General features: G+C 32.5%; 1 protein-coding gene across 1 annotated transcript in view; it reads right to left on the reverse strand.

Moving 5' to 3' along the window:
* Nucleotides 1-15,908, reverse strand: part of SGK3 (serum/glucocorticoid regulated kinase family member 3) — an 80,501-nt gene that overhangs the window by 36,477 nt on the left and 28,116 nt on the right. The window contains exon 5 of the mRNA XM_051970098.1: nucleotides 5,926-6,013. Within this exon, the coding sequence (XP_051826058.1) occupies nucleotides 5,926-6,013 (88 nt within the window). The remainder of the gene's footprint in view (nucleotides 1-5,925; nucleotides 6,014-15,908) is intronic.

Consider the following 15,908-nt stretch of genomic DNA (forward strand, 5'->3'; position numbering starts at 1 on the left):
TTAATTTTTAATATGATATTAAAAATATAAAATATTTAATATAAAGTATTAAATATTGAGTTTTCTCCTTTGTCCCCTTCCTTCCCTAAGAGGGTATGCAATTTGATACAGGTTTTATGTGTACAATTATGTAAAATAACAATCATATTAGTTGTGTTGTGAAAAAAGAAACAGAACAAAAGGAAAAAAAACATGAAAAAAATAAAGTGAAAATAGTATGATTCAATCTGTATTCAGATGCTACCAGTTCTTTATCTGGATCTAGATGGCATTTTCCATCATGAGTCTTTTGGACTTGTCTTAGATCACTGTTTTGCTGAGAACAGCTGAGTCATTACTAGTTGATCATCATACAATATTGCTGATAGTGTGTATAATTTTCTTCTGGTTCTGCTCACTTTACTTTGCATCAGTACATGCAAGTCTTACCAAGTTTTTCTGAAATTTACTTGCTTGTCATTTCTCATGGCACAATATTATTCCATTTCATTAATATACTACAACTAGTTTAGTTATTCTCCAAATGATAGGCATCACTCAGGTTCCATATAATTTTGTTTTTAAGGACGAAGTAGAGATACAATAAACTATTCCTTTACCTAAATTTTCTCTAGTATCTCCAAATACAGGAAAATTAAGTGTCCTTCCCCTAAATTTTCTCCAGTAGATTATACAGGAGAATTAAATATACCTAGACCATCAAGCATTCAATCAACAAACATTAAGAGTCTATTATTTGACAGTCACTATGTACTGGAAACTGAATATACAAAAACAATGAATTAAACAATGCCTTTGCTACAAAGAGTTTATATCCTAACGAGAGAGTATATGAAGAATAAATATAAAGAAATACAAAATATTTTGGGAAGGAGGACACTAATAATTGGGGGGGAGGGAAATCAGAGAAAGCCTTTTTAGGTGTTATATAGGTGTTGTATAGCATGTAAGCTATGTATATAAAAAGAATTTATTCATTCAACATATTAACACCTACTATATAATAAGGATACAGAAAAAAAAATTAAATACTCCTTGTCCTTAAGCAGTTTTTCATTCTATCGCAATGACAAAGGCAATATATAAATAATTTAGTATTAAGTGTAATTTATTATTATTGCTGTTTGAGAATTTTGTTCCACAGGAAGACATCTCTATAATTATTAAGAGTTACAACAGAAATCAATTAGAAAATAAAATCAGATAAATCATCTTTTGTCTATACATCAGAAGTCAAAAAATTTCCATGTGCCTAAATCACCTGTATATTGCCTGACCTTAGACAAGTCACAATTTCTCTGAGTCTTAGTTTTTTCATCAGTAAATAGAGTATGACTCCCTATAATCTACCCAAGAAGCAATGTGAAAGCCCAATACCCAAGAAAACCCTTTGCATCCATAAAGAGTTTATAAAGTAAGCTATTATAACTTTTCAGGAATGCATCTAATTAGTAAAGTCAGGTCAAGTTGTAACTTATTGAAGAAATGAATAACATGGCATTGTATCATTTAACCTCTCTGGTTAAAGTTTTCTCATTTTCTAAAAGGTGGATTTGTTCTAGTTGACTGCTAAAGTTTCTTCCAGTACTATGTTTACCAGTTACAGTAAGTAACAGTAAGAATCAAAAGAGTTTGAAATTATAACAACTACACTTAGCTTCAGGGAAGAGCTAAGCTATGGGGAACTATGGATGTGAATTATTTTATTCACATATACACACCTATTCAGACATGTCAGACATAGTTAATGTGTTCAATGATCCTTTTACAATACTTATTACAAGGAATAATTTGTTGAGTGAGAGTAATAATATATGTGGAAATAAATGTGTTCAAACAAGATATCAATGAAGTTTTTTGCAGAAAAATTGTATAGGCTTTTTCTTCCTTTTAATAAAGTAATTCTTACTTAGAATATTTGAAAGATTTAAAAATGATTATAGAATTAGAGCATTTTAGGAAAAATAATGATTTTATAATTGAAAGAACAGGATTCCCTTGTAAGAAATTAGGCAAATTGCGCATGCTTATAGTCAGTGGCAAAGCTGGATTGAAAACATCCAGAATTCTAAACACTCTAGAACACTCTGAGTTCTACATCATCCTATGATCACATGGGACATTCATATGATCTATTACTACATACCATCTCTAGGTGCTATGATCACTTCTTTCTCTGGACCTCATCCTGAGGAAGGATTGAATTTTTAACTTTTGTGTTTATATGTCTGTTTGTGTGTGTGTGGGAAGAACAGACTAGACCTCACAGGTGTGAACTCTTCTAGGTAAGGAAATCCCTTATCACAGCAAATTTGCAATAGCAACCTACAATCTTAGAGCAGGGGTGGGTAATGTCTGGCCTGTGAGCCATATAATATTCACAAAATCATTTGCTAAAGCAACTAAGGTCAATGATAAAGTGAAAGCTAGGTACAAGTTCTTGTTGCTTGAGTTCTATAAATTAATAATTTTGTATGCTAGTGAATGATATTTTAAATATTCAAGTGGTCCTTAGCAGAAAAAAGATTTCCCACTCTGGTCTTAGATATTTGTATGAGGCATTAATGAAAGGATTTGCCCACAGTCATACAGCCAATATGTGTCAAAGGGAGAACTAGAGTCCAATTCTTTCAAAGCCCGGGTTTTATGGTCTATTCATTATGCCATACTGACTTTTATGTCAGAGATTTATAAAAATTAAATCTCTATAAAATTAATCTCTATAAAAATTTAAAAAAATAAATTATAAAAAATTTATAAAAAATAAAAATTATAAAAATCACTCCAGCACCAAACAATGCCAAACTGATAAATTAGGAAAGTATATATTCTTATGGTATTCTTCTTACTCTTTCCTGACACTTTAATGAAGCTTATACCACATTTAATTTGCTAAAGTCTTATTAACATTACATAAATAACTTGTGTTCACCTGGAAGATTAGTGTTACCAGAGTGGTAGGCATCTTTGTGATAATTTAGCACAATTGATTCAATAGCAAAGAAAAACTGTTGAATAAAAAAGTGATGTGACATTTTAAAATCAAAGTTCCTCCTCCATCTCTGCCATTTGTATCTTCCTTGATAAGGAAGAAGAAAAAATAATGAAGTATTTTTATTTAAGAGGCTTTTCCTGGTAGTAAGATTGTGGTTGTAATTCAAAATAACATTTTGAAGTTTAGCATGGGTTGAAGATTGAGATGAGTAAGAGTTATCAACAAAATTTTAAAAATTTTCCTCATGTAACTCATAAAATAAGAAATTTACTCATGGACTAAGGTTTGACTAGGTTTTATTTAAAATTACTATTCTCTTAAAACTAGCACTAATTAAAATTTTTGATGATGTATTTTCCCATTCATTGAATTCAACAAGTAAAGTGTTGAACAAGTGCAGGCTCTGACAGTACAATATCAAAACAAAACAGTACTCAGCTTCAGGGAACAAATATTTGATAGGTGGGATGTGTGTGTGTATGCACGCTCATATGTATGTGTGAAGGAAGGGATGGAGTAGAATAACACAAATTCATATAGCATAATATTTACATGTCAACATAATATATATAAATATATATATTATATCTAATATAAAAACAATGTATATGTATATGTAATATGTTGCTCAAATATTTCAGTCACGACCAAATCTTCACAACCCTGTTTTGGGGTTTCTTGGCAAAGATACTGAATAGTTTGCTATTTCTTACTCCAGCTCATTTTACCAATGAGGAAACTGAGGCAAATAGGTTAAGTAACTTGCTTGATATCAACATAGCTAGTAAGCTGTTTGAAGCCATTTATGAACTCAGTTCTGCCTGACTTGAGGCCCAGAGCATTATCCAATGCAAGAAACACCTAGTTGCCCCAATACACAATATACATGTATATAATATAGAGATAATAACAACAAGTTATGTGCTGTGATGATTAAATGAAAATTCACTAAATAGAAAGGAACTTTGGTGCAACTGTTTTAGGAGAGAAATTAGCCAGGTTTTTTTTTTTTTTTTGTTTTGTTTTGTTTTGATAAAACTTGCTGATTTTAACATGCTAACATGTGGGACTGCAGCTCAGAAGAGTCATTAGGGCCAGATCATCAAGCTATAGTAGTCAGTAGTGTATAAATAATAATTAAATCCATGGGAGAGAAATCTCTTAAGGGACAGGATATACAGAAGAAAAGAGGGTTCATCATAGAGGAATACTTACACCAAAGGAGAGGTAAGTATATAATGCTGGTATGAAAGAGCACTTGGGTTAAGAAAAAGTCAAGAGAGAATGGTACCAGAGAAACTTGAGAAATAACAGTTCGCAAAAGGAAGGCACATGGCTAATGGTATCAAGAACATCAGACAGATCAAAGGAGTTGAGGGCTGGATTTGTTGGATTTAACAGTTAACTCTATTAATTGGTCAGAGAACAGTTAGAGTAGCAGCACTTTGAAGACATATTGCAAGTGGCTGAACAAAAAGGAAATGGAAAAGGGAAGCGTAGACCACTCATTCTAGTAGGCTATTGGTAAAAGACAACAGAGTTGAAATTCTCTAGACAACAAATATTTTTAAAGAATCTACTATATAACAGTATCAAAGATACATGCTAGGGATACAAAACAAACAAAAAAGGGGGAAAAAACGCAGTTCCTGCCTCAAGGAACTCATGATGCAAACAACTCTGAACGATAAGATTAATACAATAAAGTGGAATTAATTAAAGTTAGAGAGGGGAAGGCACTAAGATTAAGGAGCCTGGGAAAAGCTTCTTGTAGAAGATGGTGTTTGACTTGTACTTCAAAGGAAGGGAGTGTCTTAGAAACAGTAAGAAAGGAAAGCATACTAGATGTGTGAAAAAGCCAGTGCAAAGCTACCAAAAGGCCAGGATATCATGTGTAAAGAATAGACAGAAGGCTAGTTTGGATAAGGAGTTCAGTTTGGGACATGTTGAGTTGAAGATGTCTCAACAAAATGTAATTTGACGTCCAATAGGCAACTGTGATGCAAGATGAAATTCAGGTGAAGGGATTTGGTTGGGCTAGGAGTCATCGGCACAGGATTATAGTTAAATTCAGGAGAACAGATAACTTTCTTTCCAATAGAGATAACACAGGGAGAAGAAAGAAGAGGAATGGGGAAGGAAGTTAGGAAATCTCCGAATAAAAAAGAATGTTTTATCCTGAAGGTGTTGAGTTTGCTGAGGGAGCAAAAATCCAAACTGAAATGTCTAACAGTCAGTGAAGTGAGATTGACACTTCAAAAAAGAAATGAGAAACTCACTATTATAAGATCTGGAAATCATATGCATAAAGGTGCTAACTGAATCCAAGGGATTTGTTAAAGTCACTTAAGAGAGAGACTGGAGAGAAAGGAGGAAGCTCAGGATAAAGAAATATAGTGTGCTTATTGTATCTAGTAAAAGAGACTGAGAAACAGTAAGACTGGTAGGAGAATTGAAAGAAGTGTCAATCAGAGAAATCTAAAAAGAATATCTAGGAGGAGAGCATAGTTAACAGTGTCAATTGCTATAGAGATCAAAACTAAGAACTGAGAAAAGGCCATTAGATATTTTAGTGAAGGGATCCAGGTCATGTTCAGTAGTAGGTTTGTTTTTCTAAAAGAACAATGGTGACCTGGGCATGTTTGTAGACAGTAGGGAAGGAGCCATAAATAAAGAATTATCAAAGATAGGAGTTGGAGACAAAGAAGAAAGTTCAATGGAGCAAGATAACAGAGGAAATGGAATACAGAAATTAAGGAAGACAGGATGTTGTGGAGATAATGAGTTTCTAAGGCATAGGAGAGAAGAGGGTGCTCATGGCAGATCTTGATTTTCACAATTAAGTAAAAAACACAGGCATATGTATTTCAGGGAAGAGGACAATTCTCTAACTACATGTGGCTTTAATAAATTGTAGTCCATTTTATTACCTTCTGAATACTTCTTTCATCCTCATCTTCAGAAGGATCTGACTGATGTCGTGGACTGTCCATTTGAAGAAATGCTCTGACATCTGGACTAGAAACAAAATTAGCTTTGTTATGATGCCTTATTCTTTTTAAAAAAATATTTAATTTTTTTCCAATTATACATAAAAATTATTTTTAACATGTTCCTAAAAAAGTTTTTGAGTACTAATTCCTCCCTCCTCATACTGAAGGCAAATAATTTTATATAAGATATATACCTATATACAAAATATCTAATTACAAAAAATATATTTCCATATTAGTCATGTTATAAAAACACAAACCTTTCATACCATCCTACCTGCCCCCCCCCAAAAAAAACAAGAAAAATAAAGTTTAAAAAATGCTTTGATCTGTATTCAGATTCCATCAGTTCTTTTTCTGGAAACGGACAGAATTTTTCATCATAGGTCCATTGGAATTGTCTTGAATCATTGTTCTCCTAAGAATGGCTAAGTCACTCACTGCTGATCACTGTAAAATATTGCTGTAACTATGTCCGATATTCTCTTGTTTCTTTTCACTTCACTTTGCGTTAATTTGTGTAAGTCCAGATTTTTCGGAAAGATGCTTTATTCTAATACCACTAACTTCCAACATTCCTATAATATTTATTTTTCTACCATTAATACAATAATTCAGATTATCTAAAATATAATTTATTCTATTAAAAATCTGAATAAGATAATTGTTTCTAAAAATTCTCTCTCCTGCTCCTAGATTCATTCTTAGCATATGTATGTATTGTATAAATATTTACATTGATTTTTTGTTGTTGTTTCTTCAATCTTAAACACTCATTTGCCCTAGAAGGCTAACTCTTGGCACTAAATAATCTATATAAACATAAAATTTATGGTTCAAACATTAAAAATAATTTTATTTTCTAATTGAAAAATTATTTGAAATAATTTTAAGGAAAAAATATGGTCACTTAATACTACAATTAAGTTGCATTTATATTTAAACTTTTACAAATACATTATCAGTAGGGATAAGAAATTGGCCTCCTCATCTGTAAAATGGGATTAATAAAAGCACCTACTTTTCAGGGTTATTTGTGAGGACTCAATAAGGCAAAAATTGTTAAGAGTTTAGCATAATGCCTAGGAGCCCTATCTAAATGTTAACTGTTATCATTACTTTTTTATTTGTGCAACAGAGAACATTCAAATAAGGAAACTCCTACTAGCACAGCTTGATACTTCCTCTGCAACTTATAGTCTCCAAGAGTTACATAGAACACCAGGAAGTTAAGTGACCTGCTGAGGGTAACACCAAGCTGTACTATGTCAGAGATGGGACTTAAACCCAGGTCTTCCTGGCTCCATAGCTAGCTAATTATCTTATCCACTATATGTCATGCTGCCTTTCACATTAGTAGAAACCCTTAAAAGAACAACATATCTTTTTAGATCAGATCATTTTTGTAAAAATTTCAAGGATTATGAACAAAATATTTAAAATATCATGTTTAGAGAGAGAGTGAAAAGTCAGGAAAATTGTAAGAACTAAACTGAGAAGAATCAAGTTTCAAAGAAGAGCTGGCAGCATGCCAAAAATACTTCTATTTGTTTTTACCTAGATTAAGGACAAAAAGTCTAAAGTTAGGATACCATAGCTCTAAAATATCAACCATGAAAGCATCAAAGATTCCTATTATTAAAGAGACCTTCATATTTCTTTTCTTTTCTTGCTTTCTTTTCTTCTTTTTTGCTGAGGCAATTGGGATTTAAGTGACTTGCCCAGTACTCAGGTCCTCCTGACTTCAGGACTGGTACTCTATCCACTGTACCATCTAGCTGTCCCAAGAACTTCATATTTCAATAGCTCTACAAAATAGAACTATTGTGAAAGGTATAAATACAAATCTCAATACTGAAAGGGTGTTTAAGGGTCCCATAATCCCAACAATTCTCACTCACTGATCTACAAACTTGATTTAAACATTTCCAAATGACAAAGGACAAGTAATCTTCTCTAAGATTTGAAGTCTTTGCCTAGGGAATCATGACATTATGTCAGAAAGGAAACTTTTGATCCTGAGGGCCACTTCCCTATCTACTTTGTTATTTGGAGAACAATTCTAATAGTTATTTCTAAATTTTTCTTCTTTGTAATTTTCACCCAGTGATATGAATTCTGCCCTCTGGAACGATATACAACATAATTAATCCTTATTCCAAATAACTTTTTTTTTAAGTATTTAAGAACAACTACAAAATTCCCTATAAATCTTTTGTTTTCTCAGCTAAATATCCTCTAGTTCCTTCAAGCATAATTCATATGATAATAGCTATCTACTTCCTTATTCTGATTATCCTCCTATGAATTTGCCAATATCTCTCATAAAATGTAGCTCCCAGAATTGAATTCTAGACTATATATGGAGACTAAAGAGTATAGTGGTGCTACTACTTTGTTTATTCATATACTTTATTTCCATTTTTGTAGCCTGAGATTGTATTAGCTTTTCTTTTTTTTTCTGCACTATGCAGTAGGCTTATTCGCCCTCACCCCAAAAATCTATCACTCGTTGCTAACCCACGCTAAACTTTTTTGTATGTCAACTTTGCTTTTTGAGCAAAAGTGAGTTCCTCTTGTGCCAAAATATCTGCATTTCTAAAATGTAAACTTTATCTCTATGGAATTTCATTCTTTTAGTTTGGGCTCATTGATAATTAATATATTCGCTATTTCTTTGCCTTATGCCCAACATCTGTACAAATTACAATAAATCTCTTCTGTTCTCACAAAAGTAGTTAATAAAAATAGCAGAAGAAAAGCCACATAGAAATAAATTCATTAATCAACACACTTGTGGATGTTCAGTCAGGTATCCATCAATACAAGTGAATTCCCCCCTCCTCCAGACCATATTTTTCCATCACAATTACATAGAATCTGAAGACAAAATTTTAAATTAAAAAAAAAAATCTCAACCTTGCAAAAACCAAATAAGATGAACATTTCAAGTGTGTAGAATAGAAAAAGAGAATAATATCCAAAACCATATATACAACATGCTTTTCTTTAAAAAGATATTACATTTAACACAGAGAACTTTCAAAGATGTCCTGCTTGTCAGTGATTCCTTCTGTCTCTTCTGTGCATTTTAAAAAGGCTTCAATGACTTTTTTCTTTTTTTGGCAAAATATCTTTGGACCCATTCTCACTTTTGCCTTCCTCTTCTCCCAGTGGAAAAAAAGAGAAAAATAAAAACCCCTTTATTGACTATACACAATTTTTAAAAATCCTACAAATGTCTTATTCTGTTATCAAGTCCACTAAGTGAAAAAAATCATTGGCCCTATGGAATCAAGGCTGGTCATAGTACTGATCAGAATTTTTAAGTCTTTCAAATTTGTTATTGTAAATGTATAAAATTTTCTCAGGAGACAATCTGTTAAATAATTACTAAAAATATGACATTTTAAACATTCCCTTAATTTTCCAATCTTTAAATGTTAGACTCCTTGAATAAATGGAAAGGAATGAAATGAAGGCTACTTAAACCTCTATAATGGATCTTAGAAATGATTCCCTACTCTTCTTTCTTTGGGACTTAGACTTTATTATTAAACTTTTTGTTTAATAATAAAGTATTATTATGGTCCACACTGGACTTTATAGAATCTCTTGCCCAGGATTGCAGGGCATACTTACTATGCCACACTTATCAGTGTAATGGGATGCTTTTACTAAGTGAAATATCTCACTTCCTGAGTACCCCACAGACAAGTCGTTAACAGTGATTTCTAGGACAAGGCCCTTGACATTAGTGATGAACAGGCCTTGTAGGGAATGCTGTTATTCTCCTTTAGTACCTCATAATCTTATACTTGATTGTATGATATGGGAGAGTGGTCCTATACAGGACCACTCAGCATGATGTGCTATGTGTATAAAGCAGAACTGAAGTAGTTCAAAACAAATGTGAGATGCATATACTTAGAGAATCCACCTAAATGTTTACATGGACTATTTGTGTCCGACCTCTGCCAGAGCATTCTGGGATCTTATCAGTCTGGTCAGCCACAGGTGAACACACTGTAACTTGACTCTAACACAGTGATGACATTTTGGTTCTTTTGGAGAACAAAGAAAACAGCCAACCAATTCTCAGGCTAAGCTTCTGATCAAGTCTGCCAACAAGAGATTTTCAAAGGGCCCAGGACAGTCTTTTCAAATGGTATTAATTCAGGCCACCAAGTAAGTTAACAGAATTAAATGGAATTCCAGCTGACCAAAATTTGAAAATTTGGTCATTGAATGCAAGGATCTCTGTAAGACATGCAAAGGTGACGTCAAGTGGAGAGATACTTTCAGATGCTTCCATTTATATTCTACAGCAAGGATGGTACACTGGACAGAGCACTGGTCCTGGAAAATAAGTTTTTAGGAAACTCATTTAGGAAAATGAGTTCAAATCCAGGCTCAATCACTTACTAGCTGTGTGACTTTGGACAAGTCACTTAATGTGCCTACCTCAGTTTCCTCAACTGTAAAATAGAGATGATAATTCAACATTTACCTCTCAGAGTAGTTGTTAAGTCTCAAATGAGAAAATGTTTGTAAAGCACTTAGCACAGTGACACAAGCACTTAAATGCTTACTGCTTTCTTTCTAACCTTATTCCCATGAAAGCCTTATTAACCACAAAAGTGGCATGGAAGTTAAAGACCAGTTTCCCAATGTGATCACTTTCAAAGGACACAGTTGCAAGGAAGGGGTGATGGAGGAAGTTTTAAGTCTAAAAAGACAAGTAGCTTACGTTTTTAGACTGCAGTTATGATGGCTGTTATAATATATGATAATATATTAACATGATACCTTAATTATAATATAATCAATGTATTATTAACACAATATATTAATATATTAGTATGACATATAATATGATAATATAATAACTAGGATTTATATGGACTTTAAGGTTTGTAAAATGCTTTACATATATAGCCATTTGATAGGTGCTATTATTTTTTACAGATGAGAGAACTAAAGCAAAATTTGAATGATTTTATTTAAATGATTTGCCCTAGGTTACACAACAAATAGGTGTCACAGATAGGATTCAAACAGATCTCCCTGACTCCGAATCTATCTATCCATTGAATCATGCTGAAATCCTTTTTAAGAACCCACTGTAGAATTCTGTTAGGCATCATTAATATCAATGTGAATGTCATAGTTTTGTAGTTTTTATATTCCACCTTTCTTCTCATTTTGAAAAAATGGAATATCTGTCCATCTCTAGTCTTTTGCTTCCTTTCTCCTGGTCCACAATTTTTGTGCAATCACTGATAGTGGTTTAAAAATCACAAGTGCAAATCATTACAAGACCCTGCTATGAAATTGAGGTCTGAAGAAGTTAACTCTCTTAAAGGCAGCCTAGTACAGATTAAACTGGCAAACCATATTTATTCTTTTCACTTTTAACACTGTTCTTCTTAGAAAAGGAAGAATGGGTAGTTATTGTCTGTTGAATATTATACCATCCGTGAAAAGCAATGGACATTAAATCCTTGTTTTTCTTCTATTTCTAAACATACAAAAAAAATCTCAAAAAAATAAGTGTCCTTTTAAAATTATCATTGGCTTTTGTCACAAATAATAGCTCTCTCTTTAGTCTTTAATGTTATTCTTACAGGTTTGTGGTCATGATGCAATACTCTTTTTTTTTTTCACATTTCTTTTAGTATTTTGCAAAATAGACTTATGAGATTGCCAGAAGGCTCCCTAGCAACATGGTATTTTTCCCCCTACTTTTTTCTTCCTCAGTGGGATTTATGGGATTGTAATATAAACATTTAAAATTTTAAAACCTCATATTTTTCTTGAATAATCTTCCCTTTTAGAATCTTTGGTGATGGTATCTTTCTTGCTTTTTTTCTCTGAATTTTTAAAATGTTCCCTTAAAGTCTAGGGTATATGTCAAATTATACCTGTAATTTCTTTCCTTGGCTATATAACCCCTAAAATGATATAACTGTTCTATCCCAAGCTGCCATTTCCCCAACAATTAGTTCTCTGGGGGAAAAAAAGGGGAGAGGGAGGGGAAACAATATCTACTGTACCTAATTCCTATCTATCATAAGGATACTAAGAAATAAAAGATGCGAAAGTACTTTGGAACCATCAAGTACTTTGCAAATACAAGACATCTATGTTTACACTTACAAATTCAGTATGCAGCAGAAAGAATACGGGGTTTTTAAAACATATGGATTAGTTTTGAGTTCTAACTTTGCTATTTATTAGTTATGCACCCTTTAACAAATCACTTTAATCTTTCTAAGCCTTAGATGTTTCCATCAGTATAAAAAGGGGAAGCATGGATAGACAGCAATTTATCTGAAGGTAAAATGGTGATTATACTAGACTACAAACAATATAAGACTGCAATATGGCAGTCAAAAAGATTTATATGTCATCTTAGGCTGCATTAGCGCATTAGGCTATATAGTGTCCATGAGTGTCCAAGGTGTCATTCTAGTTTGCCCTGGTCATTCCATACATGAAATTGAATAGATGGATTTATCATAATAAAGTAAATCTCTATTTAAAAACCACCTCTATTCCTTTTATCCCTCAAAGATACTTTTGACATGTCAATAATTAGCAATTACTTTATAGAGATTATAAGAATTATTACAAGAAGATCAATTCTTGTGTTTTGGGAGCAATATTACTGTCAATATCAAATTATTTTGGACCTTACCCTCTTAAAGATATCTTAAGACTTACTCTCATAAAGTTTTAAATTTTATCTATGCGTAGTTGGTCCAATTTAACTTTGTTTTCCTGATTCCTTTTTCTGTTTCATGTTTCCTTGTTGTGGCTCCAACACCAACTATTGAAGAATACTGAGAAATGCTGGAGAATCTGCTCTACTTTTTAATTTTTAATTGATTGTTTTCCTTCTGGTTTATTCTATAAATGTATAATTGGGATGAGTGGGCTCAGCTGGGTATTATAACAATCTTTCTGTAAATCTTTTTGTCCTCAACCAAGCTTTATTATTTTCTAAGACAGCACTGTTCCTGAACTTCTGCTACCTTCCTCTGTAACATTTTAAAAATTAAAATGTTTTTGTTATATTTTGAATTGCAAGCTGTTCCCCTCCTTCCCTTCCAACCTGATATTAGAGAATGCCAACATTTGACACAGATACATATATGTAAAAGTATTCAACACACAGTTTTGAATATCAGTCAGCTCTTTCTCTGAAGGTGAATAGCAACTTCCTTCATAGGTCCTTTGTAGCTGATGTGAATACTCATGTAACTCAAGATGGCTTAGTCATTCACATTTCCTTAGTCATTCGCATTAACATTTAAATAATATTGCTGTTATTCCATAGAATGTTCTCTTAGTTCTGTTCCTTCCACTCTTCATTATTTCATGCACATTTTCCTGTATTTTCCTAAAAATCAACCAGCTCATCAATTCATACAGCACAGTAATATTCCATCAATCATAAATTGATGGGCATCTCCTGAAGTTCTAATTCAGAGCTGGCATATATACTTTAGAATATAATGTTAGTTTATTTTTTCCTTTTTTTTTCTGGTCACCTTGAGCAGCAGACCTAATAGTATTATTGCTGGGTGAAAGGATGTACAAAGTTTTATAACTTTTTGAGGGTAATTCCAGATTTCTCCAAAATAGTTGAATTTGTTAATAGTTTCACCAATAGTGTATTGGTGTCCCAATCTTTTCATATCTTTTGTAACATTTCACAAATGTATTTGAATTTTAAATAGGCTATGCCTTTCTACAAAGAGATCAAGTGCTTCCTTGTGGTTTCAACATTAACCATGAACAAGACATTTTCTAAGGCTTTTTTGAATTCTTAATTGTGACAATTGTCTTACATTAGTTAAATGTCTGTAGGAAATGGTTGATCATAACCAATCTTTTCCTTCATCCATTTTCCATTTTTAAATGGAATAATCTATTTTCATATGTTGAGTGAAACTATTAAGTTACTAGATAATTGTTAACTATGCATTAATCCTTTTGTCTCTGTGTTTATTTTGAACTTTGTTTTTAACAAGTCAGAAGTATGATTGCATATAGGCAGCAGATTCAGAAATGACTCCAATATAGCTATTTCTTGTTATTAAAATATAACCAATTTAATTTTTGTTGTGTTATTTAGGGTTTTTATGTCCAATGTTTTTTACCTCTCTTCTTGAATATCTCTTCTTGGATGTATTCATCATGTATATTTATGACTACTCTGTGGCCTACAAGTATCTTTGAATTCATTTCTAACTATATTTTCCAGTGGTTATTTTTGGTTGTCATCTTCCTCGTTTCCAACTTTCCAAATGAAATAAGTGAATACCAGTGTTGACTTGATTTCAAACACTTTGACAAATTCTTGGTAAAAATTTCTATACCTCTTCATTCTCTATAACAGATGTTGTTCCATATTTCAAGGGAAATGTAATTTCATCCATGAGAATGCATCCTCTAGTGATGTAGATCATGACCTAGTCATACATGTCCAACCTTTGTGATTTTGAGTCCTTTGGTATCACAACATGCTAGGATGGGTTCACTCAGCATGCTATAGACATCTCTCAACATTGTGGAAATAATAATGGGGTACACAGGCAGTCTATATACTGATTATCTCTACCTTTCATTCTACTGCAGATTCACAAATTTTTCTGGCCTTGCACTGCTTTTCTTATACAGTTCTTCATCTGTAACTTTTTTCAGAATTTTCATACATTATCATGCACCTCTCTACCACCATTTGGGTGAACCTTAACTTTAAATATTTGGAAATTATGGTATTCAATGATTTGTAAAAAAGTCTGTGGTTATTAAAAGAATTTTATAATATTACAAAGACAATTCATACTCCTTCCTCTATTAGTTAAATTCCAGGTCAAGTTCACCGGTCCTTTTCAGTGTCCAGCACATATGCATTTTGAATTAAGTTCTATGGATTATCTACACCATCAGTGACAAGTCAAATAGAAACAGGTCACTAAACTGAACATAAGAATCCCGGCATGCCACATATACGTAGAAAATCACGTTTATATGCACATACATATATGCATGTGTGAATACATATATGTACATACATAGTAGATCTCACAATATGTAGAAAATTCCCTTTTTTATTTCAAATCTATATAGAACACTCTCCATGACACTAGCAAACATTTTTGGCATAAAACACCCTATTTTATCTTGAGCTATAATCCCTATTATTTTATACCTTACAGTTCCTCTCAACCAAAATTCTACAAGTTCTCTTTTATTACATATTTAAGGAACACCTGAATTGATTTTGGCATATGCCTGGGGGGCAATTTCTTGCATGAGAGCCTGGAATTTGAACTAATTTCTTCACTGTGTACTACATTACAAAGTTGAAATGATCAAAGTGTTCCATGAATATTTCCAGTTGTCTTTGTTTCCAAGATGAAATTAATTCCTTCTAGTTTCTAAAAGGAAAACTTGTGAACTGTCTTTCCATTTGGCTATAATTTCCTTATGTCCTCTAGCTTTATTTATGTCATTATTCAGTGACTGAACTAGAATCTTGACTCAATTTTCACTAAAGAGTTCACATTTAGAAATACACATATCCTAAAATGTGGAATAATTATCAACCTTCTCTCCTTTCTCCCTCACCCCCTCAACAATTAGTCACTCTTCAACTGTTACTGAAGTGGGGGGGGGGAGGAAGGGAAGGAAAGGATGCTGCATAGAATTGAGAATTGAAAAAATATTTATTATCTTCCATTTTCACATCAACTGAAACTAAGATTATTTACAGTATTCCACCCTCAACATGACACCGCTGCAAAGAATGAACTTTTCATATACTTCCTTGGGCCCAAATTGGTCATTACAAATCAGATTCGGGTCAAATATTTTCCTATTATTTTTTCTATTTACATTGTTGTAAT

Source organism: Antechinus flavipes, chromosome 1 (assembly GCF_016432865.1).
Source record: "Antechinus flavipes isolate AdamAnt ecotype Samford, QLD, Australia chromosome 1, AdamAnt_v2, whole genome shotgun sequence".
NCBI classification, from domain to species: Eukaryota; Metazoa; Chordata; class Mammalia; order Dasyuromorphia; family Dasyuridae; genus Antechinus; species Antechinus flavipes.